Source organism: Melospiza melodia, chromosome 2, assembly GCF_035770615.1.
Source record: "Melospiza melodia melodia isolate bMelMel2 chromosome 2, bMelMel2.pri, whole genome shotgun sequence".
Lineage (NCBI taxonomy): Eukaryota > Metazoa > Chordata > Aves > Passeriformes > Passerellidae > Melospiza > Melospiza melodia.
Genome location: NC_086195.1, coordinates 120456973 through 120484887, shown reverse-complemented (window position 1 = coordinate 120484887; position 27915 = coordinate 120456973). Strand labels below are relative to the sequence as shown.

At 42.6% G+C, this 27915-nt stretch overlaps 1 protein-coding gene across 1 annotated transcript in view; it reads left to right on the top strand.

The window, feature by feature from the left end:
• Window positions 1-14080: 14080 nt before the first annotated feature.
• Window positions 14081-27915, top strand: part of CNGA3 (cyclic nucleotide gated channel subunit alpha 3) — a 30154-nt gene continuing 16319 nt past the window's right edge. The window contains exons 1-3 of the mRNA XM_063149740.1: window positions 14081-14205; window positions 23163-23294; window positions 26889-27005. Coding sequence (XP_063005810.1) covers window positions 23194-23294; window positions 26889-27005 — 218 coding nt within the window. The 5' untranslated portion in view covers window positions 14081-14205; window positions 23163-23193. The remainder of the gene's footprint in view (window positions 14206-23162; window positions 23295-26888; window positions 27006-27915) is intronic.

Sequence of the window (27915 nt, the reverse complement as noted above, 5' to 3'; positions counted from 1 at the left end):
TATGAAGCCAGGATATTTCGGTGGGGATGTGAGAGAGAGTGTGGAAATTTTTGCCTGGCCTGATTTAAGGAAGACTCAAACCCAGGAGAAACTGAAATGGTCTATCCTGGAGGCTGCAGTTTGCATAGCTCATATTACGTTCTGGTTTTTTCTTCATCATGTCCTAGAGTTTTCTCTTGGAGAATGGAGCTGGCACTCACATGGAGTCCCTGGTTACTGTACTCACTGAGGGTCTTTTATGTACAGGGAAGAGATATCACTATAGCACAGCATTCATGAAATTTTAGGACAAGGCATCTGGAAAGAAATACTTTACTGTGGATATGAACATTTCATTTTGTGAAGGAAATGGCAGCACAAATGGATGGAAATGCCCCATACCTGATGGTACAGAAGATATCTAAATGAAAAGTTTAGATATCTGTTTTATCCCCAAGAATGGCTTTCAGCCACACAGACTTTGGAATCTGCCTGCTCACATTTTTTGAGGAAGATGTGTCCCAATCAAATTAATCATTGACATGATCATCTCACCTATGTCTTTTGTGATTACTGTATGTTTGAGGCTGAGCAGGTGCAATTCCAATGACATGAAGAAAATGGAGTGGGGGCCAATTTTGCATGTAGATACTGTTAAGTATGTGCAGATGGATTATGTGCCGTCCCACTTGACAAAGACTCAGATCCCATTTCAAAAAAATGGCTGAAGAGACTTAGTAATACACTGGGTGCAATACAGACTTGTGAGAAATACAAACATGAATGTTAACCAAGCACAAGACCAAAACTGTCAGCACAGGTAGTCTGAATGGCTAATTCTTCTGCATAAAGGAGGGCCATCAGTCACTGTTGATTATTTTAAAAAAGTTACCTTTAAAATCTGATGTATTATAGAAATATGGATGATGATGGATGAGTTTCCTTTTCACTTGTTATTAAGGATCCATTGCACTGTTCCATTCTGGATGTGCAGTCTGACCTCAAGAAGCCTCTGTCATGGGATAACATTTATTAATTTTTCCTACTGTGGCCACAAGACTTGCCTGAGTTTGGTTAAATGTTTTGTTGCATTGCTTTGCAGTAAGCTTGGGAATTGTTAGGTTGATTTATTCTTTTCATTTAAACATTCCTGTTGGTGAATTTGCACAGGTGAACTCTGCCCTGAGATCCACACCCTGGTGCAGATGTGTGGGAAGTTATGCTTTCATATGCTTGTGTCTGTCCTCCATCCCTTTTAAAAAGAGAAGTAGCATTATGATGATTTGCCATAAACAAGATGAATTTTCCAGATTTTTTGGATTTACCAGATAGTTGAGCCTGACCAGGAAAGCCTAATTTCAGATTCTGCCAAGGGAGCATAAGCAGACCATCAAAAACCCAGGTTGCTACTTCATCACACTGCCTCACACAAGGCTGGCAGGGGTGGGGTTTAGGTTGCCAAGGCTATGCTCAGACTACTTCTTTCTGATTCTTTCCCAGTTACTAAGATGGAACTTCTCCTACTTGCTAAAGAAACATAGCTTACACAGAAAAACAACTAAACCAAAGCCCCAAACAAACAAATAGAAAAGGATATTCACCTGCATATGTATTCATCATTCTGGATATTCACCTGCATATGTATTCATCATTCTGGATCAAGCCTTGGACCCAGGGGTTGGGACTCAGCCCCTGGCATTCAGCTCTACATGAAAGGCATAAGAGAGAACACCTGCTAGCTGTCCTGTTGGTACCAGTTGGTACAGCAGGAAGCTGAGAAGTGTTTGAGCCTGAATTCCTTTAGAAAGTCATCAGTAACTTCCTACTCTGTTGTGAAAATGGGAAATCAGATCATTGTCCTATCTTCTGAGAACAAGGGAAGCTTCATGGAAGTTCACATAACAAACTTTGACTCAATCTGCACAGGTATGCAACGGACCATTCCTTCCAGGGCTGTTTCCTTGCTTGCCTGGGGCTTGGCTGCTGCATAAATACAGCAACACTGTGAGAGAGCACATTGATCCTCTTAATCACACATCCCCATGGCCCTGAGTGCTCCAGGGCCAACTGTAACCCTCTCCTGTTGATAAAATGAGTGTTGGCATCAAAGGTGAGGTTTTCCTCCAGCTGGGAGGTGCTTCTCCTGGGAAAGGGCAGTGCTCAGCAGGAAAGGATGCAGGTTTATGCTGAGTACCCTTGAAAACAGAGAGTTAGTGATGCCAGTCCTCCCCACAGTGGCTCTGGAGCCAGGCCAACAGCATTAAGCAACAGCATTAAGTGCTGTCCCTGCCCAAGCTGTGAGAGAAGGTTTGTGATGCAGCCTTGCTGCTTCTGCGCAGACATACCTCAGCCCGGCCCAGTGGTGCCCAGGTTCCGATTTAACAGTAAACATGCTGAGGGCAAAACTGTGTGAGGGATGATTTCAACACATTGTAAGCTCAGTCTTCTAATTACAGGGCTGTAAGAAAAGGCCAGAAGCAAACAAATACAAACACATCTGTGGCCTAAGCTGAACACCAGCTCTTTTTGCCCAGCTCTTCCACTCCAAAAGCTATTAAGGTTGGGGTCTCAGCACTGGCAGTGTCATCCCATCCTGTGAAAGTTGCCCCATGTCTCAGTCCTTAGCAGGTTTAGAAAAAGTAATTGTCCATCTCCAGTGGCATTCCCTCCTCCAGACAGTTTCCCTGACAGGTAACTCAGGGCTGAGCATCACAGCATCCAAGCAGCTGCCTCTCTGACTCTTTTCCACATGATCTTTGTTTGCTTGTGGGTTTTGAGGAGAGGATGTTGGGAAATTTGTGATACGGGCTTTGGCATGTAGTGACACCGACTGGCATGCATTGATCTAGAGCTCAGATTTGTGACTGTAAGCTGAGCTTTTGCTGCATCAGACTGTGATGAGGAGATTGGAGATCCCTGCACACCTCACCTTTGTTTTATATGGTATGTATGCAGATTTTTTTTGCAAACAGCTCTGTCAGTCCCCTAAATCAACCAGAAGCCACCTGACAGTGGCTGTTGCAGCACTGATGCTACATTGATCGGCCCAGACAGAAGCAGCCTGCACTGGTTTAAGACCCTCTCTACAATACTGATGCTACACAGTTGTTCATAGGCTCAGAGTTATGTAGAGCTTGGGTGCTTCTCCTTGGAAACAGAATCTGGGACAGCAGTAAGTAATAAATATTTGGGGATGTTGACTTTTCAAGCCCAACATTCTCCTCAGACAGATCACTGGCATGCCACCCTCCTTGGAGTGTCCTGTTAGCCCGAGCCTGCAGGCACAGCCGGTGCCACTGTCCCTGCTGCAGCCTCTGGCTCTCCAGGCCTTGGAGCACTGCTCTCCCTGCTGGCTGGGATGTGTGGGACTGGGCTGGAAACATGACAGGGGGAAGATGGTCTCCTGACATGCCAGAAATTCATAGCATCACCATCTCCCCATGCTCTTTCTAATACAGCATGCTGTGAATCTACTCACTTTTCACAGACGAAACGGCAACCGAAGTCTTTAACCAAGAAATGTGTGAGGGAGTACATTCAGGGAATGCAGTGAGTACAGATGGCAAATATAGAAGAATTGGGTTTTATTTTCTTTCTACTATACTTTATATTTTCAACCTTCTCCGCCTGTCTGCAGAGCCTGGTTTTGTTCTGAAAGTCTTCTCATGCATAGTGCATTCATTTACCACAGATGCTGCCTGTTTATTCTCTTCTGTTTTCATTGATCTAACATGAAAGTCACCTTGAACTGAAAGAGCTTTGCCCTCGCTAGGTGTGCAAAGTATTAAAAGGTATAAATACAAGCATACAAATACAAGGACTAAGCAAGTTTTTGTAGGGTTTACTGTTACAGGAAGTCATGGGTACCGAATCTGAATTGCCCATAAAAAGGCAAGATGCTCTTGGATTTAATGGATAGCTCATAGAATGGTAGCAGACTAGACACCAAGGCAGGGTGTGCTATATGTGTTATACCTTTCATTATTTATCGTGATCCTTTTCTTCCTGAACAGAAACATATTTTGGCATTTACTGACCTTTTTTTTTTAAACTTATATATTAATGGGTGACATGGGGTAATTTGCCTGTGGATACATTATAAGACGTATGGCACCAGAGAAAATTTCTTTCACAAGAAAATTCATGCTAGGATTCACTACCAATCTTTATTTTATGCAGCTGCTTTACAGATGAAGGAAACTCAGAGCCTCCCTCAACAAACAAGAGGCAGCACTTCAGCCTAACAGCTTTGTATTGAGGGCCTAAATATCTTTTGCACGTGAATTTAACAATATGTTTCCAGACAATTACATTGTGAGTATGCCTGCAGGGCTGGCAGCTGAGTGTTGGCCTGTTTGTTGCCTTAATTAAATATATGGCTAAATGCACTCAGCCACATTAGTTCTGGCTGGGATGAGCAATGTTGTACTTGCTGATCCCTTCAGTTCTGCCAGCCCTTGTGGTCAGAGAGCAGCAGCACTCTGTCACTGTGTTTTCAGCCCGAGCACAAAAGCTACACACTCCTCCTTTGTGTGCTAAGGACAAAATTTAATTTTCTCTGCCTCTTCTTTCTCATTATGGAATCTTTAGCTGAATTCAGGCTGTAAGAGCAGCAGGAGATTGCAGGTTTTAACTCCACAGAGAAATGGGTTACAATGGAAAGCTTCAGGGGGTGTGTTTTTTAATTGGCACAAAACAGCAAAACCCCAACATTTTCCATGGTTGGTGGCAATTTTGGGAATCCTTTCTCTCATAAATGTGTAACATTTTGTGCAGGGTGTCTGATCCACCAAGAGGAACTTTCCTAGTGACAAACTGGCAGCTGACTAATAGCTTGTGGTCCTTTTTTTCTCCATTTTCCAAGCCTACCCACGTTTGTGTTGCTTTAAGAGATCAATACAATCAAATGACCAGTCTGACCAGTTTTGACCATTACTCTCTCAACTGGGCTGCAGAAGCCTGGAAGTTCTCAGCATGCCAAAGCACTGAACACAAAATTCCTCACCTCCCACCAGTGACTAAACTGTTGTTCCTCCATAAATGTGACCTCGTGTATACGTGGTTTGCAGTGGCAAACACTATTTAACTTCAAAGAAGTCAGGGGGAAGTTGAGAGGACAAGGCCACTCCTGCACAGAAACCAGCAAAGACAGAACTCAGAATATTTATGCACACTTCTGCAAGGGCTTTGGACTTCTTACAAGCTTGTGATGCTGAGCTCAGTGGCACTGCCCTTTTGATCCTCCCAGCAGTGGCCCCAGGTAAGTGTGAGGGCTTCTTGTTACAGGAACGCTGGACACAATGTGACTTTGGTTAATTCCCCACAATACTTACCTGATTATATATGCAGTAAAATACAATACTTCAAAAATGTGTCTCATTTGTGATGTTCATGGGGTTTTATGAATTAAGATGAACATTGAAATATACAAAAATAAAGGTACCCAAGTTTGTGGTAAGGCCTACACTTGACAATTTTCATCTAAGAGTTGAAATCTAAATGCAAGCACTTGGTATGTGTCCAGGACTCAGATTTAGCATCTAAGTGAATGGGAAGGGAGGAAAGTCCCATGATTCAGGATTTCACATGTTAGAACAGCATGTGAATGAGCTACAGCTTGGCTGTAGCCACAAATATGTTTCCTGAGCACCTATAAATAAATAAAGGAATTTTTAAATCTCTCTATATATTCTTCCTCTTCAGACCCACAGAATTGAAACAAACAGGATGAAGTCCAGCTGCCTAAGCATCAGTCCAGAGCCATCTGAGATGTTTACGGGTGTCCAAGACATCCGGTTCAGGCTGGCATATATGACATAATACTTATTAAAGTCTCATTTTTTTTCTGGCTGCTAGATGCCGGGGGAAATAATCCACAGCACCTAAAATAGCACTGAGCCCTGTCAGTAAAGTCACTCCCTCTGGTGAGTAGTGCAGGAGAGGCTTAGGTTTGTCCATTTATATCCATTACCATTTATATCTGCCTAATTATTTGAAGAGAGGAAGAAATTGTTTTGACATTAGGAAACTGCTGAAGACAAAGGCAAATCTAGTGGTACTGAGACATGCTAGAAAAAAAAATCAACTTGAAAACATTTTCTGAGCTGCTGTCCAGAAAGTCATCAAAAGAATAATTATCCAGTCTGCAAGCTACATTGAAAAAGCTTTCAAGTCAATTAATTATTCATGAATGACATAAAAACAGAGAGGCAGTCTCTTCTGCCAGGTAACAAATGACAGAATGAGAGGAAATGGCCTCAAACTGCGCCAGGAGTGGTTCAGATTGGATATCAGGAAAAACTTCTTCCCTGAAAGGATTGTCAAGCCCTGAAACAGGCTGCCCAGGTAATGGTGAAGTCACCATCCCTAGAGGTATTTAAAAGATGTGTAGATGGGACACTTGGGGACATGGTTTAGTGGTGCCAGATTAATAGCTGGACTCAATGATCTTAGAGGTCTTTTCCAACCTAAATAATTCTAAAATTTTATTATTTTAAGAGGGGTTTGTTTGCAATTGTTTTTTTTTCCCTTTACTTTGCTCTTGAGGTGAGGTCATGGACAGGTTCCCTAGTGCCATTTACACCAAGACGCAAGGTACTTCCCAGTAGTACCTGATTTTTTCTTGTTGTGAATTGTATTAAACAGGACATATTCCACAGAGTTAACTCAAGTTTTCCTTTAAGCTAACACCCTCTACTGTTCACTCCTGCATATTATCCATAAACAAAACATAGCCACAATTAAAGGGACTACTGACTTTGGTGTGGTACAGCAATTTCCAAAGTACTGTCCTAATTTTAGTTTTGTTATTCTTTGAAATGAGTGCAGCAGTGACTTAGTCACCTGACCTCCCTACATCTTTCAGAAAAAGAAACAGGCTGCAATGTCCCTTTTCAATAGTTTAGATGTAGTACACATATTTGTGATTTATTTTTGAAAATAACTGTGAGTCCTGCAGTGCCAAGAACAGCCTGATCACAATTTGATGTTGTTGAATGCTGGGGCTTTACTTTAGCAACTAGAAGTTTCTGAAGTTGACTTCTCTCATTTTTATGGTGTATTTTTGACATAGTTATGAAAATTGAATGGAGTTTCCTTGTGAATGATGATAACTCACATTTCAAGGTTTTGATTTTGGAGAGGACAGTCCTCTTCTGTCTTTAGAGTCCATGTGAATGAGTTATCTGAGTCAGAATTGCCATGCAAACCAGATATCTGGCTTGCCTATCTCTGAATAGCAGCCACATGTCAGTCACCAGCTGTTTCTATACTGATCAGTCCCAGAATTAAATATTATTTGTCACTCAAAGAAGGGTTCTAATGCCAAAAGGACTCTTAGCTCTTCTCTAGAAAAGACAGCTGCATGGCAATGGAAGGGGCAGAAGAAACTGCAGAGCTCTCCTTGCCAGTCTCTCAGTAGCGTGACACAAGTGTCTGAAGCTCAGTTTTAATCACCTGCTTTCTGTATAAAACACCTAGCACATCATGCTTTCTAACAATCCCCACCTCCCTTGGCAAGAAAAAGGTTTAAGGATAAACTTTAGGAATGCTGCTTGCTAAGCTCATGAAACTCGTCCTTCAGGCTATTCTTTATATGTAAGGCAATAAATGGGAAGCAAATCTTAATTAATATATTCTGTGAAATCATTCCTTCCCCTTTAACCATTACCAGCATCAAATCAGCCCCAGCCCCTATCTGTTGTTCTGTGCATGGGAAAGTGCAAGCATTGTTAAGTCTTATTAGCCACTCAGAATTTTAGCAGTGTTAATCTCATAAATTCTTCTGTCTTACTGCCAGCCTCTGAAGCTTTTCCCAAAAACTCTCTGGGTCTGTCTATAGCTCTCAGGAAAACCACTCAGAGTATTCTTTGAGTTTCCTCTGTGCTGAAAAGAAGGCACCATTCTGGAAGATCCCGATGGCAGCTGTGCTGCCATGTCTCATTTGACTTTCAAGTGACATCAGAAGGTTAGTTGCAATCTCTTTGCAGGCTGGTAATCCAGACTGCTGCATTACACTGCCTTGATGTCCCTCTGAACCTGACATCATTTGACAAGAAACAGAATAGTGTTCATAGGTGCTACAGAGATATTGGCAAAGACATCTTGATACCCATGAGGTCCCAAAAAATTAGCTGTAACACCCCCCCAGGCAATTCCCCAGGTCTGCCTGGGCAAAGAGGCACAACTTGAGGCTGTTGAGGCTGTTTTGTCTTGTTCTGTCACTAGCTGCCTGGGAGAAGAGGCCACCCCCCACCTGGCTGCACCATCCCCTCAAGTGGCTGTAGACACCAATAAGGTGCCCCCCGAGCTTCCTCTTCTCCAGGCTAAACAACCCCAGCTCCCTCAGCTCCTCCTCAAAAGTCCTCCTCATTCCTCATGCACAGGCAGCACCAACTTTGAAACTTAAGTTTTGCTGGTAGTTACTGCATGGAAGGTCTTTGAGCACTGTAACAGTGCTTTCAAGTGTGTTATTAGTTTGCTGAAATAAAACTCCTGTTGATATGGAACTAGGACAAGCTGGCTTGGAACCAAGATGATTTCACTGTCTGGAGGAATATCTGCATTCTGGTCATCTCTGATGGGCTGTGCCAGGCCATGGTAAGCTATCATGCTGTAGCCATGTGTGTGTGTAAGCCAAAAGGGGACAGGGCATGGATAGCCTGGCACTCACTCTACAAAAGAAGGCATCTCCCCCAAAGAGAGACAAGAGTATCCAGCAGAAACCTGTCCCTGCTGCCAGGATTAGAGTGAGAGCCAGTAACCTGCTCAGATAGATACATCAGCAGGGCAGCACAGCAGTCACTGACCCCAGCCCTCAGACAGCTTGTTTGTTTAAGCAAAGCCTGTATACAGAACGTTCCCATTGGCAAAGATTTCCTGAGTCTTTGCCTTTGTTGTCTGTGGTGTTTCCACTTCATAAGACAACAGTTCTCACCTGTCCCAGCCAGTGATATTTGCTCTTTAAAAGCGGTTTTTATTTCAGCATTTCACCTTTGCGTTATCTAACTTGCATGAGGTGGACTGCTCCTGCCCTGCTTTAATCTCTGGTCCACAGAAACCTTAGAGAGACATTTAACAGTGCCAGATAAATAAAGATTCAGCAGAACTCAGCACTCTACTGCAACATTGAACTTTCTGTCACATTTTCAAATACTTGCTTTTTATGACTACAGAGACATATCTTACACCTTGAGCCTTGTATACAGCAGATGGAAATAAAGAGTGTTGCCTAAAAAACTCCAAGACAAATCATAGAATCATAGAATGGCTTGGGTTGAACCTTACAGGTCATTTAGTTGCAACCCCTAAAATGAAGTTTGGATAGGATAGGATTGTCACTGATATCTGCAAGATAGCAAGAGGCATTTGACTACTCAAACTGCTGTTGAAATGAAGGTCAGAACAAGGACACTTGGAGCTGTTAGCTCCCAGTAGCCCTCCTATACACATTTTTTAGTTCTTTCATTTCTGTAGTTCTAAGTTTACAACTTGACACAGTGCTTACAGACAGCAGTCAAGAGATCTACCACTCATCATTTGTATCCTCTATCTCAGAACAATCCATCACAAAGCCTGTGCAGGCTGCTGTTAGATCCAAGTAAAGATATTTCTGAGTTCATGAAAGGGACGTCTTTAATCTGTGATTACCAACATTTGGCTGCAGACTTGTCAGCTGGCTTTCCTCAGACTCATTAGTGAGGCCCAGCAATGGCAGTGACTGCCATCATACAGCACAATGGGAAAGGTTTTTAAGCCCTAATTTATATTTCACATAAGTGTCTCTCTTTCCTGTGCTTGCTGCTAATGGACCACCATTATGTGAAATGGAATTCACAAAAATGGAAATGTCAATTCATTCTGTTTGCAGGAGCTGGGCTGTCTCCCAGCCTGTGCCTCAGGCCTGACTAGCATTTTGCTGAAATTCCCCTGAGACAGCAGGATAGTTTTATTTTCATTAAGAGATAGGATTGTCCTGAGAACCACAATAACAAAATAAGTGCTATTGTGTATATTAATTATCTGCAGCTAGCCACCTGGGGAACACTAACAAGGCTGCATTTGCAAAGGTGTTTGTTTAAATAAAGGAGCATGAAACTCCACAGGAGAATTCCACAGCTCCCTCCTTGTCTGCAGGAGCTGGTGTCTTCAGGCAGTGTGATTCACACAGGATGGTGAGGGCGCTCACAGCTCGGCTTGCAGTCAGCAGGAATCTCCACACCTCTCCTGGGCCAGGAGCCAGAGTCCCTGCTGACAGGTGACCGTGTGCTCCCCATCCCTCGGGGCTCTCTTGTGACAGAGAGCGGGCTGGGGCGCCTGTGAAACGCCGTGAGACAAAACTGCTCCAGCCGAGCAGGGCTGCTGGGACGGCAGGGGGAAGGATCCTCACCTGTCCCTGCCCTGCTCTGCTCTTGGGCAATGCCTCCGTTTGCTGCGGCAGGAACACCAAGCAAAGTTAGAGGGTTACCATTCATTCTTTGCAGAGCTTGCACTGTGATTTGGCTTGAAAAAATGGCTGGTTTTAGGGGGATGGTCAGGCTTTTGTGTGTGTAACAAGGACCCAACCCTGTTACACCAAAACCTGGGCATGCTTTTCATGGATTTCAAAGGGACACAGCAGCTACTTGCATTCAGCATTTATTTTTACTCAAGCCAGGTAAAAGCTCATTAATTTTGGTCAAAAAAGAATAACAGACTTCTGTCTTGCCCCCTTACTGGACCTCACCTCAGTGGTGCAGAGTAAGGTAAAATAAATAGAGCTTGTTCACTTATACTTAGGACAACATGGAGATTCCAGCGTAGGACACCACACAGGTATGTGGGACCTTTTGCTTTTATTTATCAGGACATCCTTGGCTCTGGTGGGGCTAGTCTATGAAAGAAGCTCGGCTATGTTCAGTTTTCTACAATCGTCAGTTCCTCACAGGATCAGGCTGTTCAAAAACTGTGAAAATACCTATGATGTGGATTTCACATGCCTCATTTGGATGTTTCTATTGTTTGTTTCTATTTATTCTCTCTTTTGAATCTTTTTGTCTTGCATTTGCACATGTTGACGTCACAGTTTTGTTCAGTGGAGCTCCAATCCTGCAGGCTCTCTCCGAATCATAACTCACATTGTTCAAATGAGAATGGCTTTCTAAGGCAGATCTAATCAGTGTTTCTCTTGGGAACAAAACCAAATGAGCTTTTCCAAGGTTGGCAATTCAGTCCAATTATTTCACAGATCTTTGTTCATTTAGTTCCTCTGAAGTGGAACAATCAGAAGAAACAGGGCAGAGCTACAATGCAAACAGGAAATTATGGTTTCTCAATTTGAAGAAAATGAGATTTTATAACACATTCCTCTATTTATTTATTACACCTTACTCTTTTGTCATGCATCCTGGCAGCGCTTCACTGCAGAGCACAGCAGTCTTGAGAGAACTATCAGAGTAATGTCAGAGCTCCTCAAAAGGGAGCTGTGTAGACAAAGCCACAGGTACTGTAATCAACTCAACTCCATTGATTACCTGGGACCTATATCAGTTTACAGCAACTGAGAACTTGCAGTTTACTGCAGTGAAAAGATGCCTTTTTCGCTCCTTTCTGTCATTATACAGAATCATAAAATATCCTGAGCTGGAAGGGACCCACAAGGATCACTGAAGTCCAACTGTGCTGGAACTCCAGATTTTCCTTTTCTTATTAATTATAATTTCCAGTCACAAACTATCATGGAGGGTTTGCTTAATTGCATAAACCATGGTACAAAATTATTCTTTAGTTTGCATATAAAACTGAAAAATGCTTTGTTAAAATTAGACATGGTAATTCATGGTTGTGTTTTAAAGAGGTGTCTATCTAAGACCAATAACTTTAGGCCACTGAGATAAATCATCAGTAGTGCCTTGATGAACATAATAATTTTGATGGATGATACTTGCAGCTGTCAGCAGGCTGAACATACTTGTTGATGGCTCTCAGGGAACTGGCTTAATGATTGTACAAATGAAGCAAGAACTAAACTTGGAAAGAAAATTTCATGGAAATTATGTTGGAAAGAAGCAGCATTTTCTCCCTGAATAAGCATGTTTTAATTTATACTTAACAACTCAGAAAATGGAAAAGGAAAACAGAATTTTTTATTCCTGTCATCTTCAATTCCTAGGCAACTGGTTTAGAGGTACTGTGAAGATGTATTACAACTTTAACACAATCTTTTCTCCAGAATTCCCTTGCAGCAGTACTACCGAATTCAACAACAGACTTTGGACAGTGATGCCATTCTGGATGTGGACATTCATTTTTGTTGGTTCAGCCTGATCCCCTTAATGTCCATATCTGGGACCTTCTGGAAGTCTCCATAGCTTTTCCTGTGCTCTATTCACAGGCTTCCTTCATGTAGCAACCAGAACATAAGAGCAAGATGTAAAACCTTGTCTAAGGAGGAAGCCAGGCCCTGCAAGGCTCTACATGGAACACCTGGGAAGTGCAACCAGTGCTTGAGTCTTCGGAGGGACAACAGCAGCCAGGCACTTGGTGCACACCTGGCTGGTTAGCTGCATTCCCAGTGCTTCCCAAATGCTGCCTGGAGAACTCCTGCGGAGTCAGCCCAGCAGCACAGGACATGAAAAAGGATGCTCTTGAAATGCTTTCTGCCTTCTGCTTTCCTGCCTAGGGTTTATGTTCTAATCTTTAAAAACCCTGTTACTCTGAAGACTGGTGTGACAGCTATAGGAGACAGACACCTCGAGATTCTGATGGGATTTTAAGTTTTAGCCATGGTCTTTTCCTCTCCTCAGTCCTTTTTGTGTGATGTGGTTCATCTTTCTTGACAAGCACGATAATAACCCGAGCACTCAGAATGCTTTTCTAATGTCCCGTTGTGTTCAATGTAGCTCAATTGACATGCAGCAAAGTGCAGCAGCCTTTCAGTTAGGAATGACATGGCTTCTGCTGACATTTCCCAGCTGAAGAATCATTTTATGAATCATACACACTCTTTGTTTCCAGCTCTTCTGAACCCTGTGAAAAGAAGAATCAGAACTAAACAGATGGAGTTCGGGGGAGTGTGAAAGTCTGGAGGTAACTCCAGCAGAGGAAAATGAGGGTCAGCACCCTCAAGGAGGTCAGGCAGCGAGGGCCAGAGAGCTGCAGAAGAAACCTATCCATCGGTACGGCGAGGAGAAGCGCCTCTCACGATGGAGAGGGTGCCGGTCCCAGCAGCAGTGCCGGGAGCGGCTGTGGGGCTCCATCCGTCCCCGCGCGGTTCCCCTCGGGCAGGACCCGCAGGGACGGCGGAGCCAGAGCCCGGGAAATGCACTCCCCGACGGCTGCCGAGAGGGAAGCGCTTCGAGCGGCAGCGGCACGTCCCAAGCCGCCCTCCTGAGCATCCCCGCTGCCTCCGGCCCCTCCGCCGGCGGCAGATGCCGGAGCCGCGGGCGGTGTGTGCGAGGGGAGGGCGGCGGGGAGCTGGCTCTCCGTGCCGGCCCCGAGCTCTCCTGGCTCCCGCTCCGCACGGGCTCTCCCGGCAGCACGGCCCGGCAGGGGCGGATGGCGGCAGCCGGACCCTGCCCGGCCCAGGGGCGCTGGGGCCGCGGCCCCCGCCCCGGCGAGCAGGGGTGAGAGCCCGCCCGGCACGGGGGACAGGGGTGAGGGCCGGCCCGGCGCGGCTCCGCCCCGCCGGGGCACAGCGGCTGCCGCGGCAGAGGGGCGTGTGGCCGCTCCTTACGGCCCCGCCGCTCCTCGTCTCGCCGCCCGGGGTTGCGGCTCCTCGCTCCGCCGGCGGCCCCGGGCCGGCCCTGCCCTGCCCTGCCCGCGCCGGGCTCCCAACTTTCCTCGGCGTGGCACGAAATGTGCCGGGGCGCCGCCGAGCCCCTTTGACGTCTTGATCCTCTCCGAGAACTTAACAGGATCGCAAAGCCCTTCGAGCGGCTTTTCCCGGTGAGCCGGGCTTAGGCGCTCGGGCTGCGGCCGTAATCCGCCCGCGCCGCGCGGAGGGGCGGCTCGGCGGGCCCTGCCCTGCCCCGGCGGGCCCTGCCCTGCGCCGCCGCCCCCGCCGGGCCGGGCGGGCTGCGCTGCCCTGCGCCGCTCCCGGCGCGGCCCCAGCGCGTCCGGGCCGGCCAGGACGGCGCTGCCCGCAGCAAGAGCGCCCCGGGGCCCGCATCCAGGCACACGGACCGACAGACGGACGGACGGACGGACGGAGCTGCAGAGTTCGGATGCTGCGGAGGAGAGCGTGGGCAGGTGAGTGTGAAGCAGGGGGCAGTAAGCCTTCTGTCATGCCTGTGAGAGTGGCGTCATGTCCTGCACCAGACTTCAAGCCTTAGCTCAAAAGCTTGAAATGGAAACGTAAACTTTGTTTATTTGTTTAATTTTAAAGAAAAGTGTTAATTTGATTTATTGATGCAGTGATTTATGTACTTAAAATTAAACTGGGTTCAGGGCACAAATCTGAACCGAAGTGGGGCTGAGGGGACTTATTCCATTCCTGTTGACTGACACTTAATTTTACTAGCTTGATCCATGTGTCTCTTCACTTCTCCAGTGTCTGGTGCCTGTGGTTTAAGCATGAGGCTATCAAACCCTGTATTTAAAAAATGCTAGCAAATACTACAAGCAGTGAAAGAGACTAATTTTCCAGTGATTCCTGGTGCTTCTCATAAATTGACCTTGGTTCTAGAAATATGACATCTCTTGCAAAAATCCTGTACTGTAATCCAGGCCATAGTCTGCCTAAGAATGTGGAAGATACAGTACTAATCAGTGTCTTTCTGTAGTGCAAGGTCCCCTCACTTGCCCAGAGGAAAAGCCTAAAGAAGATAAGGATAAGGGAAAATGACGTGAACATTACTTTAGATCTCTGAAGAAATTATGTTGGTACCTGTTGATCTACCTGTTTTAACTATATTTTGTTTTCCAGATTCATAGTTGCTGCATTCAAAGTAAATAGTTAAAGGATTGTTGTATTTAAAATGTGTAATTTTCATTTTTACTACTGAGTAAAACTACATCTGCAGTTTCAGATGTTACAGATTTTGGAATAGCATAACTGTGTGTCTTCAGTCAGCACAGTCTTTGGTTTTTCCCCTCTGGTATTTTTCATGTTGTTTTCCTTGAGTATGTATGCTAAAACCATCAGATTAGAAAAATACGTGTTGCAAATGAAAATGGGACTGTCAGGATGTTGAATCAGCAAGGGTAATCATGGTGAACAAGTAGTGAATGACTTGAGGGAAGAACACATCAGCTTTAAAAAATTGTACCTCATCCTTCCACCTCAGGTCAGCATGTATCGGCTTTGCTTTCTGTGTATGCCAGCCTTTACCATCCAATTTGCACCCGAGCTCAGTCATTTCGGTTCAGCACGTTGTCCGGCAGCCTTCTGCAGTGTTGCCATCTCTTTTCATTAGCATCTCTTAAATCCTCTTCGGTAGGTTGCCTCCTTACGGCTTGTGAAACGTGACACGATTTACCGACCCCTGTGCTTCCCTTCCCCAGGCAAATGGGGTGGCTCCGATGGTTCGCATAAAGTGGGCAGGGAGGGAATTTAAATGGGTGACAGTCACACGTATGCAAGCATACAGATTTATTTTATACATTCAGGACTGCAAACCTGCTGTGTTCATGCTGTATTCATGCCCCTGCTATGTGCACTTTTAAGAGTTACCTTGAAATATGAATGCACTGACAGGAGACATTGGCAGAACCAGTGACTTTTAGGCAGTGGCTTCAGAAGCCTTGCACAGAGCTTATTTGCTGTATAGAAACATGGACACCTGTGCTGTGTTAACCATAGTGGCAGCAGAAACAACATGATGGGACTTGCTTGTGCTGTCAGCTGTAATTTTTAATTTTCTGTGTTTTAATTTACAATATTAAATTCAATATCCACAGCTAGAATGGATATATAGAATGGATATATAAATGGAACTATATTGCCAATAGTTCATAGTTACAGAAGGAAAACTCAGTCCCAATAATTCAGTTTATTTGAATGATTATTTTGGTACTAAAAGGTACCAGAGACTCAGCCATCAAATAGATCAAAGGTAATCATGTGCATTTCATTGTAAAACTATAAATTATACATACATGAATAATGCAATGCTTTATGAAGTGCATGCACATCTAAAGTACCTGTGAAAGGTAGAGTATTTGAAATCCTTGGTTGGTCCTGAGGCTACTGGGCTATGCATATAAATTATGTGCATTCTCAGGAGATGTCAGTGATCATAGACTGTAGAAAATGCAATACGATGTAGCAGAGAGTAATAAATTTTGAAAAGTGTGCTTTTAAAAGAGGCCCTAGAATTTAAGAATTGTTGATTTAAACTGTAATGAATTCATGAGGGTAAGTTGGTACAGCTGATTGTTTTTTCCAACTCCCTGAGTTTGATCTAATGGCCTTCATACAAAGCTGATTTACAGATGAGTGTGCCAGAGTCCAGTGTGCAGGTGAATTTGCAAACCTCCAAATCCTTGAAGAAAAGGATTTTGTGCCTTGTCTTCAAACCATGTCATCATTTAGAAGTTCCAGTGTGCAGTGTTTGATGTCCATTTGTTGCCATTAGGGGTTGCATCACTGGAGCTGCAGCCTGTCACACAGAACACACACAAGATACATAATGCACAGCTGAGCCACAACTATTAGCAAGTGATATAACAAGGATCATGTAGGTGGAGGTCAAATCCCAGAATAAATCCCAAAGGCTTATCAGGGTTGAACCTGAGAGGCTGTGTGAGGATTTGGAACGTGTCTTAACTAAAATGATGTTAGTGATCCTATGCAGCTTATCACTGCTTCTACAGCAATAACATGCTGAAAGCTTCAAGAGCAACAGTGTTTTAACTACACAAACACACAGGATGCATTATAAAACCATATGTAAAGTCATCTTTTACTTTGTGGCGGTGATATATATTTCACCTTGAAAAGCTCTTCTTTGAATTCTGCCATATTTTCTTTCTGTAGTCCTTTTACTCTAAACAAATAAGCATTAAGAATACTAAGTGGTGGTATAAATAGCTTGATCTGTCATTACTACTTGATGAACAAATACATTTAGTTTGTATCAGGTGTATTAATTCTTGGTTGGTTAACAATTTTGGATTAAGTTAGGTTGTGTTGGCATATTCTGCCCCAGAAGGGAACTGCTGGAGTAGCCCAAACATGAACTCTCTCAGTGCTCTTGAGAGGGAGACTACAGTGATTCAAAGATCCTTCACAGATATTAGACAGGCTGCAGAGCTTGCTTTGATGCCTTAGTGGATAGCTATCAACTTCCTAAATTTGTTATAATTTGTAATATTAAAGTGTGTACCTGTGTGTTGGGTTTTTTCCCTGCTGAGAGGGTGCAAAATTGTCTGAAACTCAGGCCACAAAGCTGCTCAGAGGCCTTGACTGTGTCCAGATTGCAGTGGGTGCTGAAAACAGGTACTGCTGCTGCCATAGGTGTTCTAGAGTGCTGAAAACCCATAAGAAAGCTATTTGGAGCCCATAATCTACAGGTAGCAGGCTCTGGAAAAAGGAGGAAAATTGTTTTTTTTCTTGCTTAATTTGAAGCAGACTTGCAAAGGTTTCTCATTTTTGAGGTGCAGCTGCTCAGCACAATGCCATTTGCTGCAGACAGGTGAATTGACTTGAGAAATAGGGGAGTTGTGGCTGTGAATTGGGTGCCACTGCTTTGGGCTTGAAGTTAGAAGCCCAGTTATTCTCCATATCCCAGTTTGGTTTCAGTCATTTCACATAGGTAGCTTCCTTCTTAGTGCCATGTTCCTGCTCACCTGCATTTCTGCATTCCTGCTTCAGGAAATTCACTGGATGGCAGAGCTCCTAAAATTTAGATACTGCAGCCTTTGTAGCTCTGCTTCTAGGTCTTTAATGATGTAGCCTTAAAGAGACAAGTAGAACTTGATATTCAAAACTAGGAAATACTCAAGTGAATCCAAAATTTTCATATGTTACTTGAACTCATACTTGTTGTAAAAACAACTGGCTGTCTTGTTAAAAATGCTTCTTTTATACCAGAGTGTCTTTGAAATAGTTTGACGCAAAACCTCAGTTGCTATTGAATCCAAAAGGAAGAGAATAAAAGAGCCTGACCACTTCCATTTCAAGTAGGGAGTGCTATCATGTATGTAATAATTACATGTATGTAAATTGTTACATTTTTAGGATAATACATCTGTCTCATTTAGCTGTAGTTTCAGTCTCAGTGATTTAGGCACTTGAGTGTGGGATTATTAATCTCTTTCAGTCCTACCCAATAGGTAGCAAGGAAGAAAAGACTAGGTGAGAAAGCATGTTAAAATTCTGCTTAAGGCATTGGTAAAGATGCCAATCTTTCATGAGCTAGGAGAGATTCAAGTTTTATTTTGCTGGGTGAGGCTGACTGAGGCTCAGAGGACAATGTGTCTGTCTGTCTATCTATGTTTTTGTTAAATTACTTGTAAGCTAAATACCTGTTCTAAGTGCCTAACATGGATTTACCAGACTTGTCAGCCTTTAGGTAATCAAGTTTTACCCTCAGTGTAATTATTAGCATTAAATATTCAGAGCAGAGAGTGTAGTTCCCAGGTAGTTGTTATTTATAAAGGGCAGGTCCCAGGGTGGGTGCAGTGCCAGGGGCTGGCAGGGGTTGAGGGACTGATGTGAGCAGCCAGGGCTGCCTGTGCTGCACACAAATGGCTCCAGCCAGCCCCAGCTCATCCCCTGTGGCCAAGAGGGTGGCACTTCAGGGAAAAAGCACTTAAATAAGGGTAGGATGCCACAAAGGCAGTGTGAGGGGACTGAGGGGGAAAAAATAGTGACAATCATCTCTGCAGAAAGCAAGGTCAGAGAAGAAGGAGCAGAGGTGGTGTTGTGGGCACTGGAGCAGGATTCCCTTGCAAGTCTTGGAGGGCTCCATAATGGAGCAGACATCCACTGTGGAGGACCCTTTGGTGGAGCCATTCCTGAAGCAGACTGCAGCCAGTGAAGAGGAGCCTGTGCAGGAGCAGGCTCTCCTGACAAGGACTGGTCCATGGAGGACCCACAGTGGAGCAGGTTTGTCCTGCAGGACTGCAGCCTGTGGAGCAGGTTGTGAAGGACTGCAGCCTGCAGCAGGGACCCAGACTGGCTCAGGGGCATGGTGTGAGGAGGAAGGAGTGGCAAGGGGGGAACAGGGACTGACTGCAGCCTCCCATTCCCAGCCCCTGTGTTGCTGGGTAGGGTGGAGGAGCTGGAGGAGTTGGGAATGTAGGGGTAAAGTTGAATCTGGGGAACATGAGTGGTAGAGTGTTTTGCCTTTGTTTCCTGCCATCCAACTCCATTTTAATTTGCACGAAATTGAGTTTTCTCCAGTTTGAGCCCATTTTCCTGTGATGACAATTGGTCTTCCAATGTCCTTTTTCTTCCTGTTTTTTCCTCTTGACCCATGGTGAGCTTTCTCCCACTGGGCTGCTGAAGAGGAGAAGTGCAATAGCAGCTGTGTGGGCATCTGGCAGCAAGCCAGGACCAACCTGCCACTCTGCCTGGTTTTAAATATGAAACTGAGCTCTGCTCGCTTCTTAAAACTGCCTTGTGAGAACCAGTGTTTAGTGGCAGTTTTGGGATTGCAGGTCCCAGATGGCTGGAGCTGTCTCTCTGTGTCCTTGCAAAAGAGGTTTGTGGAGCCTCCTGACTCTTCAGGACTTTCCTGCTGGCTGACTCCTGTTAAGCTGCTCCTTAGTTAATTACTTGCCATATTTTGGATCCAATGTTGAAATGTCAATCTCCTCCCTAGACTAGTAAAAACACTTGTCATTAGGGTTCTTAGAGGCCTGTAAGGAACAAATATTTCTTCTTCATCAGATAGTTAGTCATTTGTCAGAACTTTATGGGCTTTATGCAGTGCCAAACCACATTGCTTCAGGAGGTCTCAGCACCTGCACTGTACCCAAATTACCTCGGTATTTATTTGTATCTGTCCTGTGTTCAGTCTCTCTCTACCACAGCTGGGCACAGGTAACACACTTTCATCCACTCCTCCTACCTCCTTCCAAAAATATATTAATGTATTTTTTTGCTTAGTAGTAGAGTTGTATTTCTGTGAAATTTTCCCCCCCTCCTTTCCTCCAGTATAGGGCAGAATAAGAGTTCAGACCCCACTGTATATTGAATGTCAGTTTTACAGCTGAAATGATTGTAAGGGATCTGAAATGTTACCTACATATTTTTATTTTATAACTTTTGAGTCTTCACCTTTTAGGGTGAGCAGGCCCCATTTTCCTTTCTCTCCCTTTTTCAGGTCTTTAATCATTCTTGCCATGCTGTTATTCTGCTTTATCTTTCTGATTAAGAGAAGGACTTGGAGTGTTCCAGATGAGTCTGCACTGTTGCTTCATGGAGCAGTTTTAGTGGTTTTTGTGTCATTAACATGTTCCATGTATACCTTGTCAGTTGTGTCAGCAAGGCTGCCCTGCAGTGAGCACACTGATTCTCTGAGCTGTACCTGTGTCCTAGGCTCATAAATTGGTTTGGTTTGGTTTGGAAGGGACCGTAATGACCATGTAATTCCAACTCCTCTTCCACCAAACCAGTTTACTGAAAGCCTCATCCAACCTGGCCTTGGACACTTGCAGGGTGGGGCAGCCACAGCTTCTCTGGGCAACATGGTCCAGTTTTTCAACACCATCATAGTGAAGAATTTCTCCCTCATATTTAATCGAAAACTAGCCTTTCAGGTTCCCTTTCTGAGTACATATGGTTCATTTGGAAGCATGTAGGGCATTAGTTTCACCTGCTTTTCACCTGTATTCATGGGTTTCCATTTGCCTGTGTTGCACATCACTTACCATCTAACTGAGAAATTGCTGTAGTTGATGTTGGTTACCCTGAGGTTCCCTGCACTCCTTTTCTTTCTCTTGCCTGTACAATTTTTTGCTGTCCTGAGATCTTACTGTATCACCACTTCATCTTTCCATCAGCATCATTAACAACAGGTTTTCCAACAGAGCCCTGAGGAATACTGTTTATAAACATCTGCAGTGGTGAAGGTGACTATTTAGTCCTGTTCTTGCTTTCTGTCTTCTTGTTTTTTTAATTCAATATAGTGTTTGACTTCATATGCTATTATTTTTTTTTCTTTTTTAGTGGCATAGCTTTTGAAAGCCTGAATAAGGTTTTCTGTATTCAGTGCTCCACTGGCATACTCAAGCCTTTCAGGAGGTTTGGAGTATCTAATTCCAATATATGTTAAAAGTGTTTAATTCCAGATTAGTAATATCCAATTTCAGCCATTTCAGTTTTAAGTGTAAAGAAATGCTGTACTTCATGTTTTTTAACCAAACTTTTGGGAACTGATGCACAAATGCACCTGGAAGTCCATGTGCCACACCTACAGCATTTGAAACATAGAAGGGCATTGTTCATTCATCTCCAGTGTCAGAAGCAATGGGTCTTATCAGTGAAGGAATCCCTGGTGTTAGCAGCAAATTATCCACATCACCCCAAGACTTCAGAAGGGTTTCATTATCTCCTGCTTTTATTGTTTTAACAGTTTTACTTTTTAAACAGAGTTGCTTACTTTGTTGGAGGTTATAAACCAGGTGACCCTTGTTTTTAAGAACTGCTGTAGGTAGACATCAATCTGATTGTGAATCACCAGAACTGATAAGTGGAACTAAGTGTCAGAACTAGTCAAGAGCTTCACTCAGTGCTAAATTTGCTCTGAAATTACAACTTTAGAAAAAAGGTTAATGCTTTGTTGCTTATGAATAATTCTTCCCACTATCAAGCTTTTAAAACTGAGTTTTGTTTTTTAACATAAATTATGTGCACTTTAGAAGTTAATTCTTCTGAGTGAACATTCCAATCTGAGAGTGGGTTGAAAGAGTTGAATTTTTTCATATCAATGTGTAATAAAAATGCCCATTTTTTTCCCCAGTTAAACTTCAGTTAATCAGCACGAACAAGGCTCAGTTTAAGGTGAGACACAGACAGTAACTGATTTAAATTAAGGCAAAATTAGCGATGAGGAGTACTAATAAAATTTTTGAATATTAAGTGATGCCCAAGGCTGTTTCTAGAGTAATTTCATTATTTCTGGATTAAAAAAAAAAACACTTTAAAATATATTAAATAATTTTTAAAGTTATGTATTACTTTCTTTAATTGTCTGGGAATTGAGTGGAGGGTAAGTCAGGTATGTTGTTTTCAAGAAAGTGGGTGCATAATATTCTAACCATGGGTAGTAACCTGAATGATTCAAGTCACAGTTTCTGAAAGATCTGTATTTCATTTGGTGTTGAAGGTGGATCTTGTGTGGTCAGTGACACAGAGGATTCCAGGTGAAAAATGGACACGACCTAGTGTGAGGGAGTTGATTGATCCTGAGGGAATTTCATTCTAGTCATATTTCAGACAAAAAAGGTTCCTGAATGGAGTTTCTAAAACTTTTTTTTTCTTGTTGAAAAATTCAAAGCTTTCACTGAAATTCTTTCAGTCCTTCATTTGTAAGACACTTGTCTTAAGTCTTAAAACTCATTTTGTAAGTAGTAGATGTGATATGAATTTGGAAAGGCATTGAAGATCCAATCTGGAAAGGAATTTAGACAAATCTTTTAAAACTTGTAGGAGATAAGCTGCTAAATATCTTAACAGAGACTGTTTTGAAGCATTGTGATAAAACTCCCTAGTGTGTGTTTACTGCAGAGTTTTAATAATACAGAATTATAGCATGGCCTGCATTAAACTAAGGGGTAAATGTCATTAATTATCTGCTTGGTTAATAAGGATTTTTGGAATAAAAGTCTTAATCATAAAATAGATAAAATTAGCACAAGGAAATCAATCTAAAGTGGAATAGGTTGTCCTAGCACATGTATTACCTGGCTTTTTTTAGTTGACTTTCTTACTAACCTTCTTTTAATGAGATTTTTAAATGCAATTTCACTATGGATAATAGGTATGACAGTGTAGGTAGTCCATAAAGCCCAGAGACTAAAAGAATATGATGTCATGTAACCCTTTTGCTTTGGTCATGATGAATTTTTACTAACACTTTTTCTTCTGTCTGCTGCAAATAAATTGAGAAATACATGTCATATGTGCTTGTAAATATCACAGACCGTCTTCAAATGGTTGAAATTGCTTTTTGCTGTTCCACTGTTTTAATAAAGAACTCTTTTTGAGTACTGAGCACATTCCTTTTGAAGCCTTCATAATTTTTTTCCCGTTTCAGCTGTCATTTAGATGTTGATATGTAAAGCAAAATGGCAAAAATCAACACCCAGCACTCCTACCCTGGTGTACACAGCCTGTCTGTCAGAACTGCTGATGAAGATATCGAAAGGATTGAAAATGGCTATATCAGGTAATATTTTCCTTTCATCACAGTCAAGAGAACAGGTTGCTGCATAGTTTGTGGAACTCCTGTAGCTCTGGGAATTATGGGAATATTGTGTTGTGGTATTGTTGGCCCAGTGCACTTTACAGACTTGACAACATCTGTCCAAAGTATAGAAGAGACAGACACAGGGAGGTTGCACTAACTCATCAAAGACAAACCTCTTTCTCAAGTCACCACACAGATAGCACACAGGGTCTATGCTTTCAACAAGGTATGTAGGATATGGGCAAGAAAAAGATCCTTTGAGCACCATGCAGTGAGAAGCCTTGGGAACGTTTGGTTTTCTTAAAGCAGCCTCTGCAAATTGCCTAATTCCCGTGATAGGGAAAATCTGTAGTGAATAAAGAGTATCAGCATTTTTGTGCTGGATTTTTGGAGTGTCCCACTGTACAGAGGAAATGTAATAGTTTCTTTACATTCACCTTTCTCTAGTTTTGATAGTTTTAAAGTGGCTGTTTGAAACATGCCAGTGAGCTTGCACTTAACCTATTGCACAGTAGCAGTCGTTCCTCTAGACTGGGCAAAGCCTGCTGGGCCTGTGGAAACATGCCTGATGATCCATAGCATCTCTAAAGGCTGGAAGTTGTTTTCTGCTTTTGGCTTGTTATGGCCAACCACCTCCTCTATGCGGATCTTGTCAGGCTGTCTCTTGCTGTTAAAATGCACACCCAGACTAGAGCACCCGGAATCCTGATGGGCTGATGGGACTCCCTTTGTTATGGTGATTTTTGGATTGCATGTCACGAGCAGCTGCTATGGATGCTCTGTTTGAATTGGTCCTTTATTTCTTTTTGCTTTGCTTTCATGGTACCTTCTGTCACATAGATGTACCTACAGTAGTGAAAATGGATCTGATTTGTTCTGCACAGTAAGGCTTGCTTGCTGTTGTTGCACTACCCCATGGTCTCCTTAGGGAGATTTAAAAAAGCCCTGTCCTTTTCCCTCCATTAACAGTGATGTGTTAGAAAAAGTGAAAACACAGATTGAAATGAGCCTCTTCCTTTCCTTTTTTTAGTGTCCTATTTGTAGTGGATGTCAGTGATTGGCAGCTCACAGAAGGGAATTACTGGCTGGGATGTGAGGGGGGGTTATAAGGGTTTAAATGTAGAATTAAATCCCTACGGTGATCTGCAATTTCAGAGGCAATGACTTTGACAGATAGAGGGACTGAAATATGAATTGCACTTTATCATCATGGTGATGGTCTTGAAGGGTAATTTTTTTAAAGGAACATTCGATATTATCAGCATTAATTGCAGGACTTCATAGATGGGTAAGATACAGTCTTGCTCTGTAAAAGAGATCTCCTATTTAAGATTTTTGGATTCTTGAAATGAGTGCTGCTAAGTATATACAATAACTTTATAATACCATTAAAATTTTTGTTGTTTTTTTATTTAATTTTTTAAAATTTTTTTTAAACTCTATTACTGGAAGATGAATTTAAATTCAGATTTGCTTTAGAATATGTCTGTACCCAAAGATAGAAGCCATCCATGATTTTAGGTTTTCTCTCTCTTACATCAAAATACGCAACTATAGATGTTGGGAAGAAAAGCACGTTTGCTAGAGTAGCAGCATTTCTTCTTTGCCTTTGCTTTCCTCCAGCTCCTATTTGCTGTAGTTCAACAGAGCAATTAAACACATTACTTAGTTCTTAATAAAGTCTGTGGGTGTTAAATTTATGCTTAATGCTAAGGATGTGCTTAAGCACTTTTCTGCTGTGGAATGAGGTGTCACCAAGAAAAAGCATTCACTGCAACACTTAACAGAAAGCTGCTACTGATTTTTAAAATGCTGTGCTCATTTTTGCTGCAGTGATTCATGTTCCCATAGTCTTACTCTGTAATGTGTTATAAAGTTGGTTCATTTTGTTAAAACAAAAATAAAAAAAACCCCCAAAATAACAAATGAATCTCCATTTTTAAAACCCAGCCTCTGTATAGAAACACCTCGAATAGGAGAGGCAGCACATCAGCTTATATACACAGGTTGGCTGTCTAAAGTTGGAAGTAGGATTCAGCTGTGCTCTGTAGACATCTGGATTTCAGTGTCTCTATGTGAGCAGGTGCCTGCATTCGTGCTGTGGAGTGGAGATGTAGTCAGTACTGGTGGTCAGCAGCACCCAGGGAACTGCTCAGCTTACCCTCAAACTCAGAAACTCTCCAGGCTCCTTTGGCTCTCTTGATTATGAGAGGTATTTAGTTGCCTGAAATAGGCATCTAATGCTATTTGAGATACTACAGAGTATTTGAAGCGTTTAGCTGGCACTAGTGGATGTGAGGAAACAGCTGTGTGCTCTGGAGAAGTCCAATAAAGTATTCTGAGGTGTTACAGATTGTACCAGACTCTATTCTGAAGCAGCTGAATCAAGCCCTGAGATGGCCATTGGTTGTAATGGGAACTTAGATACTTCTTAGGCACTGCCATTAACAATATTAGAATTTATTGCTAAGATCACACAAAATGTATATTACTCGGTAAACGGGAATAAAATACTTAAAGCCAGCCATGGTAGTGCAGTCTAAAACACTAACTAGTCCAGTATCCTTTCTCCAGCAGGTCTGTAAGCAATTTCTCCAGGAAATACTAAAAAAGGTGGACAAACTCTACTATTCTCTCAGCATTCAGCTCAATAGAGTTCTTGGGCTGAGTGTGGGCTCTGTGAATCTGGTAATCTGTGATGAATGCCTGTGCCATGAGTTTGTTAATTGTCCCTTAGAAGGATGTTAACTTTGGCAACCACAATATTCTCAGCACTGGCAACATAAACTAGGTTATAAAAGTTTTTCAATACTAAATGGTGTTTTTTAATGGAGGAGAAGTAGAAAACAGTTAACAAGTTGAGAATCCTGGGACTGTCAGGATCTATTTTTGCATTGTTCTTTGGGTAGAAATAATAATGTTTTAATTCTTTGTTTGTTAGTTTCTGAGCTGTGAGTGTACATAAAATTGAGCTGCTGATTATCCTTTTGTGGGCATTCACAATGCTGCTGCCAACTCTTATGAAGATACTGCAAGTATCATTTTTGTCAGTGTTTTCCTGGCATATAGATTAACAGACCCATATGAGAATTCTTGTTTCCATTACAAAGGGGGAAGAAAGTGATTCTTAATGAATGTAAAAAAGTCTTGTAAAAGTGAATTCTAAAGACTGAAAAACACAGAGAAAACCAAGGAGTACTATAAAAAAATCTGGAGTGAACCCTCATAAAGTCCAGCTTCCAGTGAAGTCAATTTCAAAACTCTGTTTCTGAAAGATGAGGCTAAAATTTAATCTTCTTTTTCCCGAAATGCTGATTTTTTAAGTGCTAATAAGTCATCTTTAGTTTCTGAGCTTGCTATAATGTATGGCAGAGCCTCCACTGACTTCAGTTCATATTGGATGGCCCCAGAAGAATAGGAGCCCAGGCTTAGCAACAAGGTTATCAAATGCTGTATTACTGGGGAGAGGGCAATGTGCTGGACTGTTTCCTGATGCAGTGGTGGAGAGAACCAGAGGGGGGAAAGTCTGGTGAAGGCTGCATGGAATTCTTTAAAAAAAAAATGTTTTTGCAGAGCCCATTCATTGCGTGAGGATGCATCTTCAGAACTTCAGGGAGTCATTTCTGTGGAGGGAGGACATGTACCTGAATCCCAGACGAGCTCCTTCAGTGGCAGGGGAGCAATGGCAAGGTAACATAGTAACTAATAGAATGTTAACTAACTAATAGAATTTCCAGTATTAATTCATTTTGCTGGAAAAGACAGGTCACAATTTGGAGGTAAAGAAAGAAGAGCCATCACTTTCCAAAGAAAGTGGATGGAGTCCAGCTGAAGAATGTCTCTAAGAAGTAACAGAAGTTGCATTTGACCTTGATTCATCACTTACTAATAGAAGTCTTAGAATCTGAGAGAGGCTGAGTAAGCCCAAAGAAATTTTTCAAATATAAAAGAATAAATAATTTTTACATAACTGTATCTGAAAATACACTGAATGCCTGGGAAATGCATGAAGTGAGGCCAGGCTGTAAAATAAATGGGTAAGTGTTTGGTTCAGGCTGATAGCTGATGCTGTGTTTGTTTCCTATCAAATAAAACATAATGATTCTCTCCTTTTGGTAGATGGCTCTGGAAAGGGAGGAGACAGGGAGTCTTTGTGTTTTGAGTGCAAGAATTCCTCTCAGTTTTTAGAATCCAGTTACGTTTATAATGGATTTGGAGCCCTAGTCAGCAAGATTGAAGCTGAACATTGTCTTAAGTTGTTTGTATTACTGGGACTTAAGTGAAAACCTGAAGTGGAGGTTCAAAACCTTATTGTGTCTGCTTTGTGTCTGAGACAGCAGGGCTCTGCCTTCAGATACCATTGTTCCACATAAAACAGACCACAGTTTCTTTAAGCACAGTGTATTTCAAAGAGCAAAGAAAAAAATTACTGTAAAACTATGGTAATTTAAAGAGTATTGTTCACATTTCATCATTTTGGATAGTGGAGAATAAACTGGGATTTTCCTCCTTGGTTTTCAGATAATGACATCATCAGATGTAGATGACAAAGTATTCAAGAAGTTGAGTTTAGATGAGAAAAGATTGTAGTTGTGTGTTT